General features: G+C 32.0%; 1 protein-coding gene across 6 annotated transcripts in view; it reads left to right on the forward strand.

Moving 5' to 3' along the window:
• LOC111003351 (potassium voltage-gated channel protein Shaker) overlaps window positions 1–24,512 on the forward strand; it is a 194,914-nt gene that overhangs the window by 141,573 nt on the left and 28,829 nt on the right. For all 6 annotated transcript variants that reach the window (XR_006751167.1, XR_006751166.1, XM_022273797.2 and 3 more), the window contains one exon: window positions 24,258–24,375. Coding sequence is in view for 4 of the 6 variants with exons in the window: in XM_022273797.2 (XP_022129489.1) it covers window positions 24,258–24,375 (118 nt within the window). In the remaining 2 variants the exon portion in view is untranslated. The remainder of the gene's footprint in view (window positions 1–24,257; window positions 24,376–24,512) is intronic.

The following is a 24,512-nucleotide window of genomic DNA, read 5'->3' on the forward strand; positions in this document are numbered from 1 at the left end:
GTATAAATAAAAGTACATATTTTTTTTTTATTTATTTATTTATAAGAAGATTCACAGCACAATACAAAAATAGATGAATATATACATAACAACATGGGCCAATTATAAATCTTCACAAATAGTTTAATTTAAATGAATATATATAACAAGAATACCTTCTTAACACTAAAATTTTTTGAAATTTTAGTGTTTTGAAATTTTTTTGAGGTACCCCTATTAAAAAAATTAAAACTAAAAAAATTTTAGTGTTAAACAAAACAATAACAATAAACAGAAAAACAGAATTTAATTTGTTGACAATGAAAATGAATGAATATATATATATATATATATATATAAACAAACACAAAATATAATTTTAATGTGACAAGCGCTTAAAGGCAAACTTCATACGTTCGAACTCAAACTAAACAAATATCAATCGAAATAATTATTAAACAAAACAAACATTACAAATAGGAAACATTTACAAAAAACTAAACAAAGGTCGATTTTAAAGTGTGAGGGGAGCAACTATGGATATCCAGACCAAGCTCGTTTATCAGAATGCTTAATCTGGACATCGGTGAGCTTTGACCAAAACGCGTTCTACGGAAAGGAGGGACAAATGGAATAATGGGATGCCTGGGGTATCGATAGGGTAAACGAAACTTAAATTTAGATGGAAAGTTCGAGCAATCAATCTGATTATTGAATATCTTAGCTGCAAACGTAACAGCATAAATATATCAATTAATTTTCTGCAATTCTCCTCTGACAAAATATTAAAGTGCGCCAGCCTGGTTTCGTACGTTGGCAACTTTTTTTTCGAGATGCCACTGAAAAATAGCAGATGCCACAGTAACCTCTTTTGTAATATCTTGTGTCGTAGCATATGCGTCGCATAATGCGGCCTACATACAACTAACCATATTCTAGAATGCTACGCACGAGACTATTGTATAATATATAATATAAATTTTCGATTTGATGCTTCGAAACCCTTTTGTATTTCTTATAAACAAAGCATTCTAGAAGCTTTCTTAACTATAAAGTCTGCATGATCTGACGAAGTCACGAATCACTCTTTCCTTCCGAATTAACATACTAGCTAGCAACCTATATGATGATGATAGTTGTGATGATATAATAGTTGTGATTTAAAATATCTCTTTTTCTAGCAAAACGAATGAAATGAGACTTTCGGACATTTAGCTACACCATGAAGTCACTTCATTCAGATCAGATTGGAGACTTCAAATAAATCCGCAATATTTTTAATCTGAAAATTGATAGACTGCGTATAGTAGGACTAATTGCCGATTTCTGACTTAAGTACTTGTTGCCATGGTGAAATAAATTGTGTAAAAGTTATTAATAATTGTCATAGTTTCTAGCTTCTCTTTCTAATTTTAATTAACAGAAAGTAACGCAAATGTAGTTGTCGTAAGATATATATACTTTTTAAATTTACCTAACATATAAAACATTTGACGATTGTCGTTACCAAGCGACATTTTTCAATTTGTCGAAGCAATTCTTGAAGTTTGTTATGAGTTACTTGAGTGACTTACAACACTTGATGTATATTACTTCTAACCAAGAAAAACATGCTGGACATTATATAAGTACAAGTTATTATTTTTAATAGACAATCATTTTGTCCTGTTCTATAAAATAATCCATACGTTTATTTAAAATTTTACATAAACTTAAATTATATTTGTAATCGTTTCGTAATTTGGTAAGGATATTAATTTATGTTGGTATATAACTACCTTTCTTAGGCAATTATATTATTTAATTTGTGATTCTATTCAAAATTATTGACGTTAGGGTATAAATTAAAACCTCCGATATAGTGCGAAAAAAGTTTTCACAAAAATAATTTTTAATCTAAATCTAAATTTCTAATCTCATTCATTCCTTGTATTATTAATATTTTTTTAAATTTTCTGTAATAGGCCTAATTTGTAGAGATAAACTACCTTTTCTTTCATAGTATTCAACTAAAATAAGAGAGAAAAAGCTTGAAATTTTCTTTGCTAATAAACAAGATAGGTAGGAATGATTACCTGAAATTTGGGGAAGGCCAAATGATCGATATCGCTCAATATATCTATCCCTCTTGCACTCCAGGGAAGCTCCTATATCCATTTCCTTTGCCCGGGAGGCAAAGGCTGTCCTCGTTATATTTGCGTTTCGTATGTTACGCGGGTTCGACAATTCACAGAATTTTTTCTGTTGAACAATTGTATGATGTTTTGTTTTTCAAGTTTGTTATTCTTAAATTTTTGGTAGGTAAGGCAAAAAAAAATCTACGACCAGGATTGTATTTAGGCCAATTTTAGTTTGATCATCTTAAATATGTGACAATTATGGATATGCAAATGTCCAACTTAACTGCTTTATTCACATTGCATTATGTAAGAAAGTCGCGCGCAATGAATTTATGAAACTTATTAACACGAAAAACTAAAGACATAGACAATGCTTTGCGCAGCTTCCACAGAAAAGTCCAACCTGCATGTAAGCATATAATTGCCGTTATTGATCGAAACCGTGGAGAGCACATCCTTTGGTATTAAAAGGAAGTTAATCATATTAACTGTACGTGCGACCATACAACGTTTCTATTTATAAATGTATCAGTAATTCTATCAGGGCGTCTAACGATACTTTTTATCCCTATATTTTCCGATATTTGTATTACCTTTCGGACAGAATAAATGTATAAAAATGTTATTTTTAATAAATATAATTGATACAATATTCAGCTAAGCCAGGAACACCATAAATTGACTGAATTTATATGCCTATAAACTCATTAAAATATTTACTAAAGTGTTTAAGTTAAAGACTCTTTAGTGTATCTTGTGTCATCCTTGTTGGCTTTATATATTTAAAAATATTTTTTTTTAATTAAAACAAAAATTACTAATAAATATCGAAAGCTTTTGTCTAACCCCTTGAAAGATTTAAAAATTACTAGACTCGACTCGACGACAGAAGTTTGTAAAGGTAAATTTGTGCGCGCGGTAAATAATACTGAAATGATGAAAGATGAAAGATTACATAAACCGTAGACACAGCCTTTTGTATAGAAAAATTACATTTCACACAATAGCCAAAATCCTTTGCCGAGTTTATTTTACGATGTTTTGAACACACAGGACTATATTTTATATCTTTGATAAAATTTTCAATGCTAGATTTATTTTCATTGTGTTATTATTTACAATGATATTTTTTTATTTTTTAGTTATATGATGTAAAATAAATTATCAACAAAAAAACATGTCGAATTAATATTGTGTTTGGTTTATAAGTACAAAGTACATTTAAATAAAATTTGTTTAACAGTCATAAAGGTGACTTGCAGCTTATACCAACATCGCGATAATAGATTGCGCTACTATGACGAATATTATAAAAGAATAACTCGATAAACAATAGTAATAAATGCCTTACTTTATTCACACACAACCTGCAATGGACGGGACACATAGAAAGATGGACAGATAAGGTGAACTATTAAGACAACTATATGGAAAGGACGAAGGGAAAGAAGGAGAAGAAGGCCAAAAAAAGTTGGATACATGATATAGAAGTGTTTGCAGGAACGAAGAACTAAATCCATGGACGAGAGATATTTGAAAAAAGCTGGAGAACGTCGTAAGGGGGTTCCAATCAACGATACTGAAGGTAGCTGAAAAAAAATCCAAGCTTAATATTTTACTTTTGTAATAATTGGAATTTAAACGCGGCCTTTTCATTATATTATTTTTAATATGACATTTAAATTAGACTCCAAACATAATGTTAAATAGTTATCTTTGAACATTATCTGCTAAATGATTTGTTTATTATCACTACACATCATACACAGGTAAAGGTAATTTAGAAACAAATTGCAATACGCGATATCAATAAAACTTCTAGAAACAAGAATATTGATTTTTCCATTAGTAATAAACAAAAATGACCTTGATTAATTTATTAGTTTTATACAATTTTATTGACACATACTTAGATGTTTGTAAATACTTGCAATCACTCATACATAGTTACATATACATATGGGTCAAACATACTCGTATAACCTTCTTTTTTAAGATTTTAAAGATACGTATCAAATCTTAAACTTCCTTCCTACTTCTTGTATATATCAGTTGGAACACACTTCTTCCCTTAAAGAACATCGTAAAGGATTGATTTGCACGAATAAAATGTTCATTATTACTTGCCTTGGGCTTTACTGTATAAAATGATCTTATACACTTTACCTAATAGAAGTCACGTCAGGATATCCTTTCATTGAACACAGAAACTCAGGACAATATGGAAGCAGTTTTAACTAGTTAGCTGTTTGCAACAATATTCGTCCAAAGTCTAAAGTTCAGCTATTTGTTGTGGTTTGACTTCTATTGGTAGAATTTATTGACTTTAACGTCTTCTTTAAGAGGCAAAACTAAGTAAAGCTAAAGCTTGTCACAATGGTTAAATCTATAGCGTTTATTTAGCAAGCGACTTCCCATCTTTTATACTTACTTAAAAATAACTCCCGCAGCGCATTGCACCAGTCACACCTCACAGAGACCGTTAGGTAGATCGTAAGGTGGATGCCTTACTAGTCTTTCTTGCATTTAATTTGAAGACAGGCAAAGGCTTGATACCTTTTTCTTAGTCTCCTAGAAGTAATAATAATAATAATAATCTATATTTATTTTCTCACAAAACTTCATACATATCTTTCTTCTTTTGAGGGATAGTTATTGTTTATGTGAGACTGATGCCTGCTAAAGGTTGAGCACCTGTGTGTAGGTCATCAGGCCTCCACCACTTCGGGTCGACAAAAGATAATAAATAATAGAGAATAGATAATTATGGTTACAGTGGGTTGTACGTTAACAAAATAAGAAAATATATACATTTATCTATAATAGTATATACATAAGGAATGTATATATTATAAGGAAGTGTAATAGACATATAGCTGAAGGATTTTGTTTTGTTTTGATTTTTTTTTGACATATAGATACATATATTAGCAATAATAAAAAAGAACTATAAAAGTAATTATATATCAGTACATTTATAGTGGACGGAGAATCGTAATCATTTAGCCGCATTTTATAACAAAATGACTAAAAAGCTGTTATTAAAAATGGCTGCGTATTTGTCAATATGGTACATACATAAATTTCTATAAAAATAGGTTAAAGTTACACGTAAGTGAATATTCAGAGAAAAATCTCTTTCCTGGCACTAACTTTCAATTTCAATATATATATTTCAATATAGAAACCTGGATATCGGATATAGATATATATATATATATCCGATATCCAGGTTTCGTATCCTGATTAACGACTTTATTTCAATAGTTGATCTCCTTACACCTTAAAATCAAATTTCTGTTAGTTTTTATGATATTCTTTTCGTGTTTCTGATGTTTGCCTATTGCTTGTTAGAATTTATTTTTGTATGTATCAGTGTGCCGAGCGCTAACAAGCTATTGATCACCTGAGACTACTTTTGAATTCAGACTGCTAGTAGTTATTTTATTCCAGAATATATTTTAAACATCAGTCGATACGGAACTAGTTTTAACGGATTTCATCAATAATATTTTGCTTTAGTATGTTGTTCAAGTTAGCTTTCAATTGCGTTTTAAATACAAAGAAAAGCTTTATTACAGGCAGTGATTAAACAGATACAATAAATAATTTACATGAACATAATATTTTTTATAATTTAAAAATATTTCATTTAATTTTTTTGCCCTAGTATTTGGTGAAAAGTCTAACGAATGTCCATGTCCTAGTTCCTAAACAACAGTAGGCATATTATTATGTTTTTTTTTTCTTAATTATAAATTTATAATTTAAAAATATGGACCAAGTTTAGCCTGCAGTTTTTAACGTACATTTTACTGTGTGTATTTACAATTTTCACGAAGAATGTTGATAAAAAACTGAATATTCTTTGTTTTCTATATATATATATTGATTGTATCATTAGTGAAATTTGTTGAAAATTAATTTAAAAACTATAGTTAATATGTATTATGTGTAATATGTATTTTATTAAATAAGTGGATATTTTAACAGTAGTAATTAATTAGTGAAATTGAAAAAAATAGTTACAATAATATATATTTGTAATAGACGTTGTTTCTTTATTAATTGATTAATATAATAAATAATAATAATAACTATATTTTAAATGGATCCAGTCGTTGTATTACCCAAATTAACATGAAAAAATGCCTGAAAGAACTTTGAGGCTTTAAAGACTTTGAGGCTATATATAATATTTTTATTTTTTTACAGATTATTATAAATTACACTAAAAAGTTAATTATGAAACACAATGTAAACAACATTTGCAGCGAAGAGTTCTTTAATTGAAAAAGTGCAATGATGAATTAAGTTTTTTTAATATAAAAACTTTTACCCATCCCAAATGTATGTTCTACATATACAGAATGAACTGTACTATTACTCTTTAGTAGCACTTGATGGAGATTGTTATGGTGTTAACAAGTACGGTAGAGGGGCACACTTTCATAAAAAGATTTAGACCTATTGTAAAATATTTCTTTATATTTTTAATTTATGCCACTCATAAATAGAATCCGGCTGTCATGTGCTGCATTATTAAAGTAAGGAGTAGATTCAACAACAGCCTATAATATGATTGCGGATATTAAAACACTAAACTAAACTACATGTAAATTTCAAAATAAGTATTTTGAAATTTTAATGACATGTATTAAATATATATTTTTCCATCAAAACGCGTCAAACGCGTTAGTTTATTGTATCACGACATATTATTTTGCACTCAAGCCGAACATATATCTTTAGAAGTTTGTTTTTAAGTTTCTCCATTCCACCCAATTCCATCGTCTGGTTTTACAATCTTAAAAAAATTAAAAACGTTTACAATTATCAAATATTTAATATTTTTTTAACAAAAAGCTATATTATCTGAATCGTTAAATTTTATCGTTATAATTTATATTAAATAATAACAATTAATATCTTTAATTGTTATTATTTATTATAAATTATTATTTATATTAAATAATTTTACCTCCGAAAACTCAAAGACTAGTATATATATAAATACTAGACTAGTATATTTAAATTATATGGATTTTCCTACACTAACTAACTAACACTAAATGATAGGGATATTGAACCGTTACGATAATTAAATTGTGGTCTTAATCTTTACTAATTAGAGTGTGATTAAAAGCGTTATGGCTAAAAGGTACGACTCTCCACCCTGAAGGTCATGTGTTCGAATCGAAACTGTCAAGCTATTAAATTTTCTTTTTCATGAAATCGGAACCGAACCGAAGTCTTCGGAACCAACGAATGCTTCTATTGAACAGGCGAACGTCGTAAGGACACCAGAATGACTTCAAACTCAAAAATCTATGCATGTCAAAGCAGAAGATCACGGAATACTATTCACCCATTTCTCTATAAAAATTAAAAAAGGATCAAATCTCCGGCTTTCAACAACCTTAGAACTATATGCGTGCTACTGGATTATTTAATTATAGTGTAAATGAAGCATGCTTTATTTAAACAATACATAGAGCTAGCGTCGTATGTTTACATTACATACAATTATTAACAAATAATAATACCGTGTACGGTGAATTGCTATTCAATCGAAATTATATAACGAAGGTCTACTAACAATGGGTCAGGAACCCAGTATAATGTAGTGTAGTGTAAGGCGAATATAGGGATGTTGATAGAACAATCTTTGCTATAATTATTTCAAATCGATTAATAGCAAAGGTTTCAGCTATCACTATACCAATTATGCTCTTTAGAGCCAACATTACTGCAACCAAAGCTGATCAATAAGTAAGTTGATGTTCCGATCTGACCATCTGACAGACAAAATTGATCTTCACTTATCTAACATACCTTCACAGTACGAGAAAGTTTTAATTGCGATTCATGTGCGGTTAAGAAAATTCCATTTGTGCACTGTAATTTAAATTAAAAAGCCGCCAATATTTTTCAATTAAATGCCATCAAATATCTTAGGTAACAGGCAGGCTACATTATCGGTCACTTCACTTAACGTGAAATTAATTAACAGCATGTCATGTCATGTTCTCTCAATTTACCAAATAATTTCCGCTGGGTTGACCATTTCTCTAGCCTTGCTCGGAAATTATGTCATCATAACCTAGCTAGAAATGGTATTATTATTCAAATACTACCTGATGTTATCTTAAAATTCGAATATGAGAAGCTTTGAATGATTTAGTGAAAAGGTTTTATTCTTGTATCCAAAGTCTTATTTGAGTTGTTTTAAACATTTGTTCATCTAAAACGGTAGTTCAATAGATTATAGAAATTAGAGATTCACTCACCAGTTATTTCCTATATTAACATTGTCAAATAATCTCAACTTATAACACTCAAAAAAATTATGTTTGTCGCAGAAGGTGAATTATTACTTCGATAATCGATATGTAGTTTAATGAACATTATTATATTACAAACGCCATTATAAGTTACCGATTAAGCAGATACTTGTAAAATAGTTGTTATCATAGTAAACAATATAAAAATCTAACTGAAATCACCAGAATAGAGCAATGTAATAATTTGAGTAATTACAAAGAAAAGCACTATCAAGCAAGATTGGCAAGTAACAGGATCCCTTGGAATTAGTGAGATTCAGGGGTTCTGTCCTGCCCTTGCCTTCATTATTATATTAATATCGTTCGTTGCGTAAACGTGTCTCACAATAAATTGTTACGTTCATAGTAAACTGTATTTCAAGGAAACTGTATCACTATTGAACTTGACATATTATCGTGTCACTTCATTAGCGTGGCCTATGCCAGATCACGTTTTGTTAAACCTCGTTTCATATTCCAGCGTGGATGCCATCAAATGACTGTCAGTTGAGCTTGAATACATTACTTTTGACGCATCAAATTTTGCATACATGGAAATTCATTTGAACAAATAAAACACATGGATTTTTATGCATTTATTAAACGTATAACACACTTAAACAGCTAATACAGCATGTGTAAGCATTACAGTACTCATTTATTTATTTATTCTGCTAACTATTAAGCATGTCTAAAATTATTAAGTCATCATTATAGCAGCCATTCTCCCAAAAAATGTATTCTTTTTGCTTATGGTTTCCGATTGAGGTTTTGACTGTATAATAATTGTCGAAAAGAAATGTTTTTTTTTATTTTCGGATACAGAATAATAAAAATTATAAATCTTCCTTAAAGTGCTAATATATATATAAGTATAACTCATATCGAAATATAAATAAAAAATCTCTTTAACAATAAACGACAATTTAATACATTATTTATATAAGTCGACGTTGCACAGCTACTAATGTCATAAGCAGTCGCTAGATATGCACCATCATATTATGTAAAAGGCCATTAAAGACTTCATCTGCGTCAATAAAAATTTGATGGGTCAGTATAAATATATTTTTCTATAATTATAATGAAATAGGCAATTCGAAAGGGAATTATTTATTGTTCGTTGGCTGTGGTACAAAGAATAAAGTACGTACTTAAAACGTTAATGCGACATGATATTAGAAAATCGCATCGAATTTATTTCTGTCTACGAATGTAGGGCATTACGTGGATAGTATAAGTTGAAGGTCGTTAACATTTTATCAGTTCAAGTTGGCTCGGTACTAGGTTTCATTCTTGGTTGTGTCGGCTTGGCAGCGACGGCACTCGTCGTCGGCATAACATCCGCACTCTGCAGCACTCGCCTTGATGCCTCCGCGCCGGACGCCTCGCTCCTGATGCACCACCCACCACCACTGCAACTATGTAACTAAACTTATACTTTATCGTATTCATTTACATACCTTGTATACTTAACGATCACTGCATATCACCCATCCGGTAGTGCTGTAGATTTTTCAAGGTTCAAGTTATAACCGCTTTGCGTGCAATGCCGTTATCTTCTGAAGAACCTCCCCAAAAAAGCGCTAACATTGGCGCCAAACTTACAAATTGAAATATTACATATTTTCATTTAATTTTTTTTTAGCTTTCTTTAGTATCTCTAAAGCGAATTTTACATCCATAAGTCAATACCAGAGAAACGCTGCGAATTTCTTTATTTACTGCCAAACATAAATAAAGATCGAACGCGGTCGTCTCTACAACACGCTATCTGCTCAAAACCGCCCAAAGCGCTAAGTTGGTAGCACTGCGTACGGAAAAGGTAGAGGGCGGCGCGCGAAACCTGTGCTCGAGGCGTGGAAGGGGGTGCGCGGGGAACGGGGGCCGGGGAGGCGCGGCGGTCGCAGCGTTCCGCGGTGCAGTGGTTGGCACGCGGTGTCGATACGCGTGCGGGCCGCGGCAGCACGCGGGAAGGGAGGGCTACAGAGAGCGGGCGAGGAACGCACGCGCGCCCGCACCAGTCCGCCGAGAACGGGCGAGCGTGACACTCGCTCCAATATTCCAAACACGCGACTCGTCCCGCCGATCATGAATCGCTGCATTCGGTGAGGCGCCGTCGCAAGCGCCCCGTGTATTACGTAACGCGAACGGTCGCCGGACAATAAACTTTGTAAAGCCTGAAGCGACGATTGATAAAGTGATAGGCGTGCCGCAGTAGGTGCGATGCGCCGGCAGCGTCGCGTCTGAGCACATTATGCGAAGGCGGCGAGTAGTGAGGAACGGGCGCGAGAGCATGGCGCGCGAGTAAGGTGGCAGCGGCACCAGCAGGCCGGGGGGGCCGCGGGCCTGGCTCCTGCCTTGCCGCACCATCGCACGCGCTCCGAACCGATGACACGTTGATATTGAACAGCCATCATTGCTCGTATAGAGTTGGTCGAAAAATGGGGGCTTACGCCTGTCCTCAGGCCGAGGCAGGAATGCCCCCGGGCCCAGGAAACAGAGGAGGAAGAGAGGTAGGTGCACCCGTTGATAAGATGTGGTTGTAGTTGGTTGCGTCACGGCAACGCGTCGTGCTGGACACACGTCCCGTGAAGTGCGTTCAATGCTAACGCTCACTCGCAGCTTGTCGTTTTGCATGTTTATCGAGATAATAATGGAATATTTCGACATGTGTTGGTGAGTGCGCAGTGCGAGGCCGCTAGCATAGACTAACTGCTTGTCTGACACTTCTGAGCTCGGTGAGTGTTGTCTTAAATCTTCGTTTTGACCTACATTCTGATGTTTCAGCTTTACATAATAACATGTGCGGGAAGGACTGCAACACGCCGAATTATCTGCGACGCTGCCGTCGTGGCGAGGACGTTTGTGTCGCAGTCGAATTAAGCTCTATTATTTTTTCTCGATTTTTCTTGCACCTCTAGTATCTAGATCTGTGTCGCACCTTGCTTAGATTAACAATTATTATTTACATTGGAGTCAACTATTAAAATATCGATGATTCGCTGCTAAAATATCACGATGCATGTTAAACACATTTGGAGGTGATTACTCCGAGATTATAACTCTCAATCTGGATTAATAGAGTTACTACAAAAACACCGGTGACTCATGACACGTTTCTACTTCTAATGCATAAATAATAATTTGGCGGAAATAGTTTTGAATGCGTAACTTCATAAACAAAGCGGCATTACGCCAGATTGATAGTGTTGAAATTAAAATTACTTTCGCATTTTCGTTTTAAAGTCAATTAACGATTATCTGACTAATGTTATCGCTTTTAACAAGAGCTTTTGCTGCGTCAGATATTTGTTGCGGGTTTTATACAATATGTATTAACAGAAGCGTTTAACTGCCATTTTTATCTGATTCTTTTAAAAATTATTCATCTGATCCTCTCGAATTTCGCATCTTCAAGGATCATACTCACCTACATTCTTTTAAAGTGGGAATCTGTTAATCATTTGACCTATATTTTACTCGGGAAAAATTATGAACATATTTCCTGTGATGCTTAAAATAGGCATTTGATCTAGCTAGAATAATCAAGACAGATAGTTTTTAAATATTTTTTTGGTTACAAAAAAGGTGTAACATTTAAAAAGCAATAAATTTTTATCGACAGTTGTAAGTGGTACTAAAGAGATTGGCTATTTTGCAAATGTTACTAAATCAATTATAGATTTACAGAATACTAGCTAGCGCGCGTGTTTTTTGTATGTCACTTCTGATGCGGCCTCTTCAACAATAACAACAACAACAACAATTCCTTCTCCAGGAATTACCTACTACCACTGATATCAACCATTTTTTTGATATGAGCCCTCATGCTTATATAAAAAAAGAAGAGATGTAATTTTTTTTAAATGTCGGATTGCTTCCGATATAAATTATGTCTACAAATATATAGTGTATAAAGTTTTTGCTTTTAAACTTTTATATGTTTCAATAAATTTATGGATTTTATATTTAAGATTATTCTTATTTACTAACTCACAAAACGAATACATAACGAGTTTTCGTCGTAAGTAAATTGCCAATTCATGTAAACAATACAAATTCGTTGTGTTGATTATGCGTGACGTGACCAACTCGAATGAATTTCCACCCTGGGTTAACAATACGAAAATGAAAAACAAAAATATGGGCTTTTTATCAGGAGATCAAGAATGATTATATAATATGTTCTATATATCTCCGAGGGATTCGGTACGGTATAAGTTTAAGGAACAAAATATTATGACATTATCCGGTCAATATATTCTTGAAGCCTTGTTGTATGTACAAAAAAAAATTAAACGATGTTTCACTAGTATAATACGAGAAATAGAAATAATTTGAGTGTACGACCAACCAGGCTCCAGAAAATAAACCACTCCTTACATGGAATTTGTATTCGTTTTTACAACAAACTCCTAAGCGAAATTTATCACTAAATAAATTCAAATCCCGCGTTAAAAATAAATTAATCAATAAAGCTTTTTATAAATGTGACGAATACCTAAATGATCCTAATCCTTGGGATTGATTTTTCTCCAGTTCAAAAAATTTGTTTTAAAAACTTGGCGATTGAAAAGAGTGGCGAAAAGTTTCTTGACAGTCCTTCTTGCCCGCTCTACGCCCTTGACTTGCGAACTGGTAGTAAATGTAAATATACAATTAATTTAATTTTTTTGACGTTCATAAGTGTACTTGTTTACCTATATGTATATAAAATGATATTTTGATTGAATATAGTATTTGCGAATATATGGAACATACGTTTTTTTTTTAAAAAAGCAGTACTAAGCTGTTCAGCCGTTCATAGAATTCATAACTCCAGATGTATAAAAACCACAAAAACCAAATTATTATAATTATTCCAATACATTTTTCCAAACATGGAAAAATGTATAGGATAGCATTTCCTTCCTGAGGTTCTAGTAACATTAATTTCCCACTTCTCTTCACAATTTTTTGTATTCTGTCCTCGTTTATTCTCATTCAGTTTGACGTCAAGAGCAATAATCTCGGTATTGCATTGCACGTCATAAGGCCTTAAGGAATTTATATGATCCTTCGCGTGGGACGGGAATTTATACTCGTCGTTTATCTCATTCTCTGCATCAAGTATTTCTAGGATTTGTCATTTCTACATTGATTCCTTTTCATTTTGTAAGTATGTACCTTGAATCTTGTTTTAATCATATTTTCTACTGACAATGCTCAAGACGAGATTGTAACGGTTTTAAGGTCAAAGATGCGACTCACAAATATGTCTAACATTTTAATATATATAATGACTTAACTGACTTATAAAGCTGAAATAAGAGGAACCTTCTATGAAAGTCCTAAATTATTTTTGGCAACTGGTTTTCGATACCCGGACTTTTTACCGTATCATATACAGAACTAACGACATATTTCAAAAGTATATGATACAAATGTACTCCTATTGAAATTCGTACACAATATCGCACAGTACTCGGAATATATAACCAACTATTCTCAGGAGACATGAACGAACCCTTCGTGAGAGTTAACGGTCATCTCGTTAAGTAGAAATGTCAGGTCATACAATATCACATGACACGTCCAGTTCGCTGGAAAGTGTTTACGGGCGTGGTTAAAAAACAACTGATATTGGTTTTACAAGTTCCAATACTTTCATATCTTAATATATATATTTCTTGTGTGCGTGTGTATGTGACTGAACTCCTCCTAAACGACTGGACCGATTTAGACGAAATTTTTTGTGTGTGTTCAAAGGGGTTCTGGGAATGGTTTAGATTCACAATTTTGTCCGCTGGACAATGTTTTTTTAATTAATTTTCAATTTATTAGTTGTTGTTGATTTTGGAATGTTTTACATTGGATCCGACAGACGGCGCTACCATCGCAGTGTCAAATTTTAAATAATATTCGAATTTTAATTTTAGTCTGTCCCGAAATTTAAAAAAAGTTTTGTTATCATTGTGTTATATCGTGTGTGACCATGTGCTGGATCGTTAGATATTGTCATAACATTTGAATAATAATTTTCATCAAAATAGCTTATTAAAAATTGAAATTTTGAAATTAAAGACGTGTAGACAGGACAACGTCTGTCGGATCCGCTAGTTGTTTATAAATTTTTAATAAAGAACACAAATGATTTTAAATCAAAGTAATTGTCTCACTTATATGTGAAATGAAAGAAACTTAGTAAATATTTCTTCTAGTTAATGTAGTTGAAAACAGAATAAATTATTGAGATAGATTAGATATATACAATTTTGCGTCAAACTATTTATAAAATGGAAAACACGATATATCGCGTAATTTATCAGTAGGTGTTCCACCATGGCACCAGTGCTGATGATATGTGTAGCGGCGGTGTCGCAATAGAAAACACAGTGCGTTTTTTGCTTCCAACGTTTTCTTCTCGGACATTTCAACCTGCAGAACATGCTCCGTCGACGGCAGGAGTCTAAAGTTGATAATTATGATTTGAAGCCTATTATGAAAGCGGCTTCATCGCAAACTACGTCTGAATTAGCTGCAGACTGATAAAACTGTATTAATCCACATGTAGCAAATTGGATAGGTAAAGAAATTGAAGGAAGATGACTTGAGTGAAGACAAATGCGCAAAAAGTGCATCCTATACAATAATCAGAAGTGCTCGTCGCAATGACTGTACCCAGCTGAATCAACCAAATTGTGCCCCAAGCGAAAATTGAATAAAAAGATACTTGTAAGCGATTGGTGGACTACTGCCGGGGTCGGTCACTATAACTTTCTTTGATATGGTCATAATCTTCCAAATCGTCTGATTGTGGCAGACGTCCATTATCAGCAACTGCATGATCGCTTTGGGCCACTGCGCAACTTACTACTACCAAATTATAATGGCTTCGATTAGAATGGCTGAGACCGCACTCCCCGGAACTTGCTCCTATACATTAGGTACCATTTTTTTATAATTTTTGATAAATTCTTGGAAGCTAAAAAAATATACTCTAAAGGGGCAATCAAATCCACCGCAAAGATTTTATTAATTTCTGTCCGAATGGATTTTTTAGTGAAGGGATCATTAGACTATGCAAAAGATGCCAAATGTGCACAGATGGCATTGGTTCATCGTTTAATTAATAATATATTCTATTAAAAAAATCAACCTTTTGTTCCACTCATACAAAATGCGAATTTAATACTATAGGACCATAGGCACAATTAAAAACAATTGCTTGTTATGTAGATCTTAAATATAACAACAAAGTATGTATTTAGTACAGAAACATATTTTTATTATTTAACATAAATGTTTTTATTAAAAATATGTGGGATTTAAACTTTATTCTCTACAAGCTAGAGCAGTTTCATTGTAATTGTCTAGAGATATGTTAAGTTCCGTCAATAAAATAGATTGTATCATGTTTACCGGAGTAAAATATTTTTTTAATAGCTATTTTAATCTGGGCAGTTGAATGAAATACACGGTGACATGTATTTCAACTTAAAAAAAACTGTCCTGAGCATTTCACAAATATTAATAAAATAACTGATTGGAAATAGATCTTGTATCTACAAAGTAGTAAGATTTCATTTGACGTATTATTCCGAGAGGTTATCGATAAAGATTTTCTGGGATATTGCTGAAACTTGTTACAATTTTCTCAACGTTTTTTTCTTTCCCTGACAATGTGTTAACGCTGGTATGAAGCGAGACAGATACGTAAAATCATTTCAATTAGACAGATTAATTACACTTACTGATTAAACTTACCTCCGTATCCATAATAATTTATACGGCGGTAAGTTTTTGAAATTCACATGATTATATTAGTTAGAGTTATATACCGCGGTCAAACGGACTTGCAAGCTAAATATATCCCAGACAATATATAAAAATGGCTAATAGCCGAAATTTATCATTCAAGTTGATGAAAGGATTTTAGGCACTTGGATAGGCCTATTAGAGGCATTTAGAAGGTAAATTGGATCATGTTTAGCGGACTGAATAATCCTGTGGAACGAAACCGTCGAAGCGATTATATGAAATATATTCAAGCGTGGAAATCTTTTTACTGAATAACATACTTCTAACGTTTATAATTTATTTTTATTACACACATACTATATACATTTAACTTCTATCTTCAAAATCCAAAATCCCCTTACAGACCTCTATATAAAATACACTTTTAACAGTGTATAACTCATGAACCGAAATTAAAGTTGAGCAAAATTTAGATGTCAACCACCTGTGTCTAGCCAGCTGGATCCAAGCTTAGTAAGTGGAGTGCAAGATAGCACATTGGTGAACCAAATTAAAGTCTGGGGGAGGGACAAGCTTCGCGGCGCTTACGTCGAGGCACGCGAGGAGAAACCTATTGGACTAAATACTTGCGATCGTAAGATGAGGACTGCGAACCGCCCATTAAACCCCGATGGGACAGAATTAAAAAACCTGACAGGGGTGCCTGTGCGCACTCTAGGTATTACGCTGGTGCCCTATAGTGACCTTTTTGGCGAATATCCTACTGGATGGAGACTGGATGAAGCGCGGACGTCGGACGATGGAAGGCTATCGGATGCCTCAGCGCCAGATTATTGGACTTACAGGTCTCCCACATTCTAGATTCTGAAGTTCTCGCAAATGAACCAGGTGTGGCTAAGACGATGAAGACAGTACAACCAGCAGACCGAGTAGACGCTCGGATAACTTGCTACAACTAGAAAAGGAATAGAAAAGATAGAAACCAGAGGATACTTTGGCGCCTGTCAGGTCTTCCTAGGTAAAGGTCAAAACGGAATAGGAGTCTCATCCTCTCTAAGAAGGTATAGATGTCCAAATTTAAGCCCATTCAGGTACATGATGAAAAATACTTGTACTTTTTAAGGTAATATTACCTTTACAAAACATTGAAATTAGCGCGATTAAAGAACCTACTGTATTGTTATTTATAATATAATATATATAATTAATAATATAGTACTATTTATTGTTTTTAATAAAATAATTTGACCATCTGTTAAAATATATCATTCAAGTTATTAACATAATCTTTAACATAGTGTTGTCTTTTATTAACATAACTTTTACACATTTAAAGAAAAACACTTTTTTTAACGGATTGAAGTTATGTAATTGTTGTAAACTTATAATTATTTAAACATATTTCCGAACCGATTCAATCGGTTAGAAAAAGTGTTTTTCTTTATATAATCTTTAACAATTATTTTTTTTATAATTGAATATGTTCTATGAATTACAATTACAGTAATGCATTGGAACATTAATAATAAATAAAATTTTAACATTCAATAACTGTATCAGTAAATCAAAGCTAATACCTATTTATTAAGTTCAATGTCAAACTACACCTGTTTGTAAACTTTTATTCACACAATTATTGTTTGGAACTTGTAATCACACAATTATTATTTACGATAAAGAATACATCCATCTGTTACAAAATTAAATGTCATTTCGTTTATATATGGTATGCCAAAGAAATTATGTTCTAGTAATAACACTTATACATACATAGAAAATCAATAAAGCATAAAATATTAGACGTTTTATAAGTGGTTGTATAAATAAATACTAATACCTGTTTAATAAGTTCAACGTCATGCATCTATTAGCGACCGTTATGGTGTTTTTTTTTAATATAGAACGGGGCAAACGGGTAGGAGGCTCACCTGATGTTAAGTGATACCGCCGCCCATAGACACTCTCAATGCCAGAGGGCTCTAGTTTAGTTTTTTTTAGTTTGGAATAGCGAATATTAATTTACATAACTTTCAAATATACAATACAAGACAGGACTAAAACTGCTGTAGATTTTGATGATCTACTCTGGTTAGTGTAAAGGTAAAATCTTAAATCATTGAGGTATGAATAAAAAGGAAAGAAGAATAAAAATAATTCTATAGATTTTTTTATTTGATATAACAGTCATACTATAAATAATTTGCTTATAAATTACTATTTTAATTAGTATATATAATCTTAGATGAAAAGGTTAATGCCGATCACGATTCACTAAGCTTTGAAGGTTGAAATGCCTTGCTGCCCTATACTTTGTACATTTCGTAGCGTGCACCGTATTTAATATGCAGTAATACATGTAGCTTCTTTAATGTATCGGTTTCGTCTCTAAACTTGTCTAAAATCATCAAGTTAGTGATTAACTTTGAGAATCATGACCTAACATTCGTTGCATATACAAAAGTACTAATTTGATAGTTCTGAAGAAAGCTTTTCTTACACTAATATTGTAGATACATTTTATAAAAAACACACATATAGGAAACAATAATTTCGATGTGTTTTAGAAAGTCACACTGTATGAAGAAATATTTCAAGGCTGGTAATAGTAAAGTGCATACAAACACCCTTTTGAGTCCCACATATTGTATTCAGTAATAGCCTACCTATTAAGTTGTCAAGATCAATCGTCGATGTGTAATTAGAGGTATTCGTTGTTTTCTTGGTCAAGTTTAGCGTCAGTTGTAACATTTAACTTTGGTAGTGAACAGTTTCAGTTCAAATGTTTCTTCGTGTTTTAATTTGAAATTCTTTTCGGACATAAATACAGAGGAAAATGATAATGTAAGATATTTCGATAAAGGTCTTAAGTATTTCGTTACAAACATTCTGAATACATCAATATTTTTTTGCTGTGAGGAAATTATTTTAGTCAGTTTTTAAATTAAAATTTTTCGTGTTTTCTGAAGATCTTTAATAATTTCAAAATATAATAATCACTCGTATGATTTCGGTGTTTTTTGTTTAGTTATTTTAAATACAGAAATTTATGTGACGGTTCAACATAAATTGGTTACAATTTCTCCGTCCACCGAAGTGGAGTACAATTATACTATAATTTAAAAACCAAATTAACTAATTCCTTTAAATTACATTCTAAAAATTAGGTTACATTTTATAAATAAAATACTCTGTTTTCATCAAACGCCCTCGCACATTTTATGTGATTATCCTCAATATTTCAATAAAAAATATATGTATATCAAATATTAAAACGCAATTCACAAAGGAAACTTTTTATCGTTATATCTATTTATCTCTATTCAATCTTCGTTTGAATATTTTACCGTATAGATGGATAATTATAAGTTTTTTATTTATTTGTTTGTATAAACGTGAATGTACACCTTTGTTCTTTATTGGGTTATACTACTTTATTGCTGATATTAATTTCTGTGTGTTCGATGAGTAGAAAATACTGTTTCTGAGTTCTAAGTTCTCAGTCAACCTACAATAAACCTACAGTTAACTTACAATTGCATATAATATTTAATTCTGTGTTTTATAATGTCATTAGTATATGGCCGACTATTTAGCGGTATAGGAGTACCTATATGCCAATTGAATTAATTTAAGCATATTCGTCTAATTCTTAACTAAACCTAAAATAAAAATATTACCATTTTTATGTTTTAAATAAAACTTTTCAGAAATATCATGCACGATCTTAAACTTACTTTCATAATATTTTCACATTTCAACTAAAATACGCAATACTTGAATTAAAATTTTGTTTACGCAAGTTAACGCATCAATTAAACTCCAGACATCGTAACGCTTCTTAATGTTCATGCAATTTTGGAAATCATAAGTAAATTGCTATTGAATGGAGAAATCAGCGCAACCGAAACATGTTTACAAATCTGCCTGTCTGTATCAGAATGTTTAATGTTCAGACAGAGGATAAATTACCTCGAAAACATGTCGATGCATGTTACCTTAACTGACAATCACAGCCAATTCCAACAACTCAACGACCTGTGCGCAAACCAATTATCTATTTGAAATTTTGATTAAATGTAAAGGAATTTTCATACTAAAACTTTTCACTTATATTTTATTGGTATTGACTTGGTGGATTATAGCCGTCACGTCCTGCGTTAGTATTAACAATTTTCTATGCAATTTGGAAGTTCTTCGATATTGTAACCAAATATAAAAAAAATAATATGGAATCGGGATCACGATTGATATCGCAAGTTACAGTTTTCTGATGCTAACCCAATCTGACAGATGGAGCTGAATTTGTTATGCGCTAAATAACTCCATCATCAGCATACTCCACATATACAGGGTGTCCCACGGCGATGCCACACGGAGGGAAAGTACCTTAAATATTAATGATAGGATATTTTACTGAAAGAAGACATCGTTTAATTTTTAATAATAAGTAGAACTGCATTCACAGATTTTTTAAAAATCGCCTACCTCAACCGGGAATCGAACCCGCCAAATGTGACAGTAAAGTTACATGTATTTTATAATAGCGTTTGAAAGGGCTACTCATAAGCATTATTTTTTCCTTAATAACCTAGCATATTTAATGAAATTAAAAACATAAAATTTTACATTTTATTAAAAAAATAATTTATCAAATGCTCGAAATGTGATCCGTTCTGTTGTATACAAATACTCACTCTTTTAATAATTTCTCTCCCTGTCGATTTACTTATTTTTGCATGGTGGATGTTTGAGATAATACGTCTAAGTTCATTTTGTAACTTCTGCACACTGTTGTACCGATTCCTGTAAACTAAATCTTTTTTTTAATGAACATTTTCCTTCCTGGATCGGCACTTTTGGACAAATTAGATGGCCACCGAGATCCCCAGATCTAAGCCCACTTGATTTTTTTTTATGGGGTTATGTAAAAGATTTAGTTTACAGGAACCGGTACAACAGTGTGCAGGAGTTACAAAATGAACTTAGACGTATTATCTCAAACATCCACCATGCAAAAATAAGTAAATCGACAGGGAGAGAAATTATTAAAAGAGTGAGTATTTGTATACAACAGAACGGATCACATTTTGAGCATTTGATAAATTATTTTTTAATAAAATGTAAAATTTTATGTTTTTAATTTCATTTAATATGCTAGGTTATTAAGGAAAAAATAATGCTTATGAGTAGCCCTTTCAAACGCTATTATAAAATACATGTAATTTTACTGTCACATTTGGCGGGTTCGATTCCCGGTTGAGGTAGGCGATTTTTAAAAAATCTGTGAATGCAGTTCTACTTATTATTAAAAATTAAACGATGTCTTCTTTCAGTAAAATATCCTATCGTTAATATTTAAGGTACTTTCCCTCCGTGTGGCATCGCCGTGGGACGCCCTGTATAGCCTCACTTTCACACCATTACCATCATCATCGAATAAAATATTACTTAGTTAAATGTATTTAATAATTTTTATTCATGTTTTCCGTTCAAGTTTCGTATGTGTTTTCGTACATATTATATTCCATTTTTGACTAAATCTTCGGTATATTTTTTTGACGTGATAACGTCTTTTAAAAATCGATGAACACCGGCTGCACCCGCAAAAAAAACATTGTCACGTTCCGCCTAAGCCTGGCGTAACATGACTCATTGTCACGTTCCTATAAGATAGAAACAAATCTATTTCTCTATCTCTATCGAGCGGGATTCAATTGTTTATTACAACAACAATTGCGGCAAAAAAGGTAAATAATTCTTGCATTTTAAGAATTTAACTAGCGATGTGATATGCGATGATTTGTTCTTTGATTATTGAAAAATATATACTTAAACTAACGGAAATATGTTCAGTATATTAGACAAAAACATCTTCAAATACCTGCTGCTTTGTATTATACAAAATAATGAAAATGTTGTGATAATAAATAAATTCAATGCTAAACGTAAGCAATTTTTTGTCAAGGTTTTCTGACGATGTTGTCACGTAAAATTATCTCCCGTAAATCGACTTTACAGACAACCAAATTTTTGACGTGACAACACCTTATAATTCGATGGAGCCGGCTGCACGCACGAAAAAACATGACGCATGCGTTACCTCTGTTTAATTTAAAGCTTGAAGTTTGGCAGCGTTCGTTCGTTAAAAATTGTCATAATTGTATTTACGAGTACAGATGAGTACAGAGTACAAATGAATGTAACTTGATCAATTCAATTGCGATTTCCATTTATTCCATCTCTATATATATCCATACAAAATATCTATCAAACAAATGAAATAAATTTCTTTAGAAAAATGCAACCATTCCATCAGTATTTTCTTATGACGTTGTCACGTTCAACTATCGTCAGTAAACCGACTTTACAGACAACCGTTTTTTATTTTAACAAAATCAATGTTTTGTTACGCTAAAAAGCTAAGATGAAGAAAAAATTTATCTTTTGCCTTATTCTATGTTTGTAAATTGTAGTTATATTAATATAAAAAAGGTGTTTAATACATTAAAAGTTGTATTTTTACGTAATTACGTAGTTAATCACAATCAAAATATAATTTCAATACATTAAAAGAAATGGATTGTTTTATCTTACTAAGTTGACTATGCTAACTTGTCGGTTTAGTGATGGTATTCGCGTGTATTTAAAAATTTACTCTCTTCACTTTTACTTAACCCGCCAAAAGAAGTATAACTTCAATAAATCCTAAATTTGCTAATTAATGTTGTTCTTGACTGCGTGGCTCTAGTGTTAATTAGAACTGAGTTATAAGTGACAAAAATAATTAAATAATAGTATGTTTTATAGATAGAGCTAGATAGATAGCTAGATATTCAACGGAAGATTTGTTGGAAGATTGAAGTGTAAAATATAAACAGGTCCATCGGTGACGGTATCACCTAACATCAGGTGAGCCTACTGCCCGTTTGCTGTTGTATAAAAAAAAGATTTTTTTTATGAAGAAACACAATAAAAGAACATTAAACAAAGCTGGAATTGCTCAGTTTGAAAAACAATCTAAAGAGACTGTGTTAAACGGCTAACGAAACTTGTAAACAGTGTGCGACAAACGTTTGTGGGGAAAATTTATAAAAAGCTGCGGAGTTTTTGAGTGAATACTTTAAACTTTTCAATTGCTGTTATTATATTTACATATAGTCTAGCCATATTGGCAGGTTATTTCATTTAGGGCTACCGATACGATATAGACTTTAATAATAAATAGATTGTTGGTTTCTCAATAATTTATTTATTGTAAAACTTAAGTAGAAAACTTGCTCGTTTGATTTGGAATACATTTTGGAGGCATCCCCTCCGGCATTTTTCAGATCAATTATTGTATTGTTTTTTAAATATGAACAAGAGAAACGCCGTCTTCTCAAACATATTTTGGCAAAGGTTAAGAAGTAAGACGCGAGTATGATTAATAATTGTTATAAATTCGTAGCAAACAAGGATTTTTTCATTAAAACCCTGCTCAAAGAGAATTTACATTGTACATAACGGAGGAAATTGCTTTATCTTGCAGAATTCAACTGTGCAGTGGGAAAATTTCTGAGATGGCTTTATATCTCGAGTTTCTTGGACGACATAGGAGATTTTGTAAACAAATAGCTTATAGTCGTAACTATTTTACAGGCTTGTTTAAATTCTACTAAACTGTTAATTTATGTGTAATACTTGCATATAATAACAAAATCTTATAATTATAGTTTTAAATAAAATGTACGCAATTAGATATATAAATTTTCATGAATATTAAGATTTTTACCGTAGTCTAACCATTTTGTGTCCTTTGCCGAATTATGCTAATTAATATGTATAATTTTATTTTTCAACCAGTTTTCACCTTATATTGTATGTGGTATCCACAAGAGCTTTTGTACTTACATAAAAAATAAAATGGAACTAAAACGTTCAAAAATACATTACTAATTTTAATAATAAAATACCAATTATATAAATATAATATAACCAAAATAATGAATTTCAAATATAGTAAATTAACTACTACTCACTATATAGTAACATATATAGTGTAAAGCGTATATTGAACATCTATATAAACGTTAATATGTTTTTTTGTTAACAGGTCGCTGCCAAAACTATACAACCAAGAAGAAGAACAAGGGAAGCCGCCTCAAAGCGGTGTCGTCACCTTTGAGCCGATTGATCATGATCATGACTTATGCGAGAGAGTCGTGATCAACGTAAGTCATTTTATTTAGTATGATTTAGATTTTGTTAACATAATATAGAGACACCACGTAGACCTTGGTATTTTCAGAAGCAGGTTACAAAGCTTTAGACTGTGTGTATTAATGTTTTATTTACATCATCTACTGTA

Source organism: Pieris rapae, chromosome Z (assembly GCF_905147795.1).
Source record: "Pieris rapae chromosome Z, ilPieRapa1.1, whole genome shotgun sequence".
Lineage (NCBI taxonomy): Eukaryota > Metazoa > Arthropoda > Insecta > Lepidoptera > Pieridae > Pieris > Pieris rapae.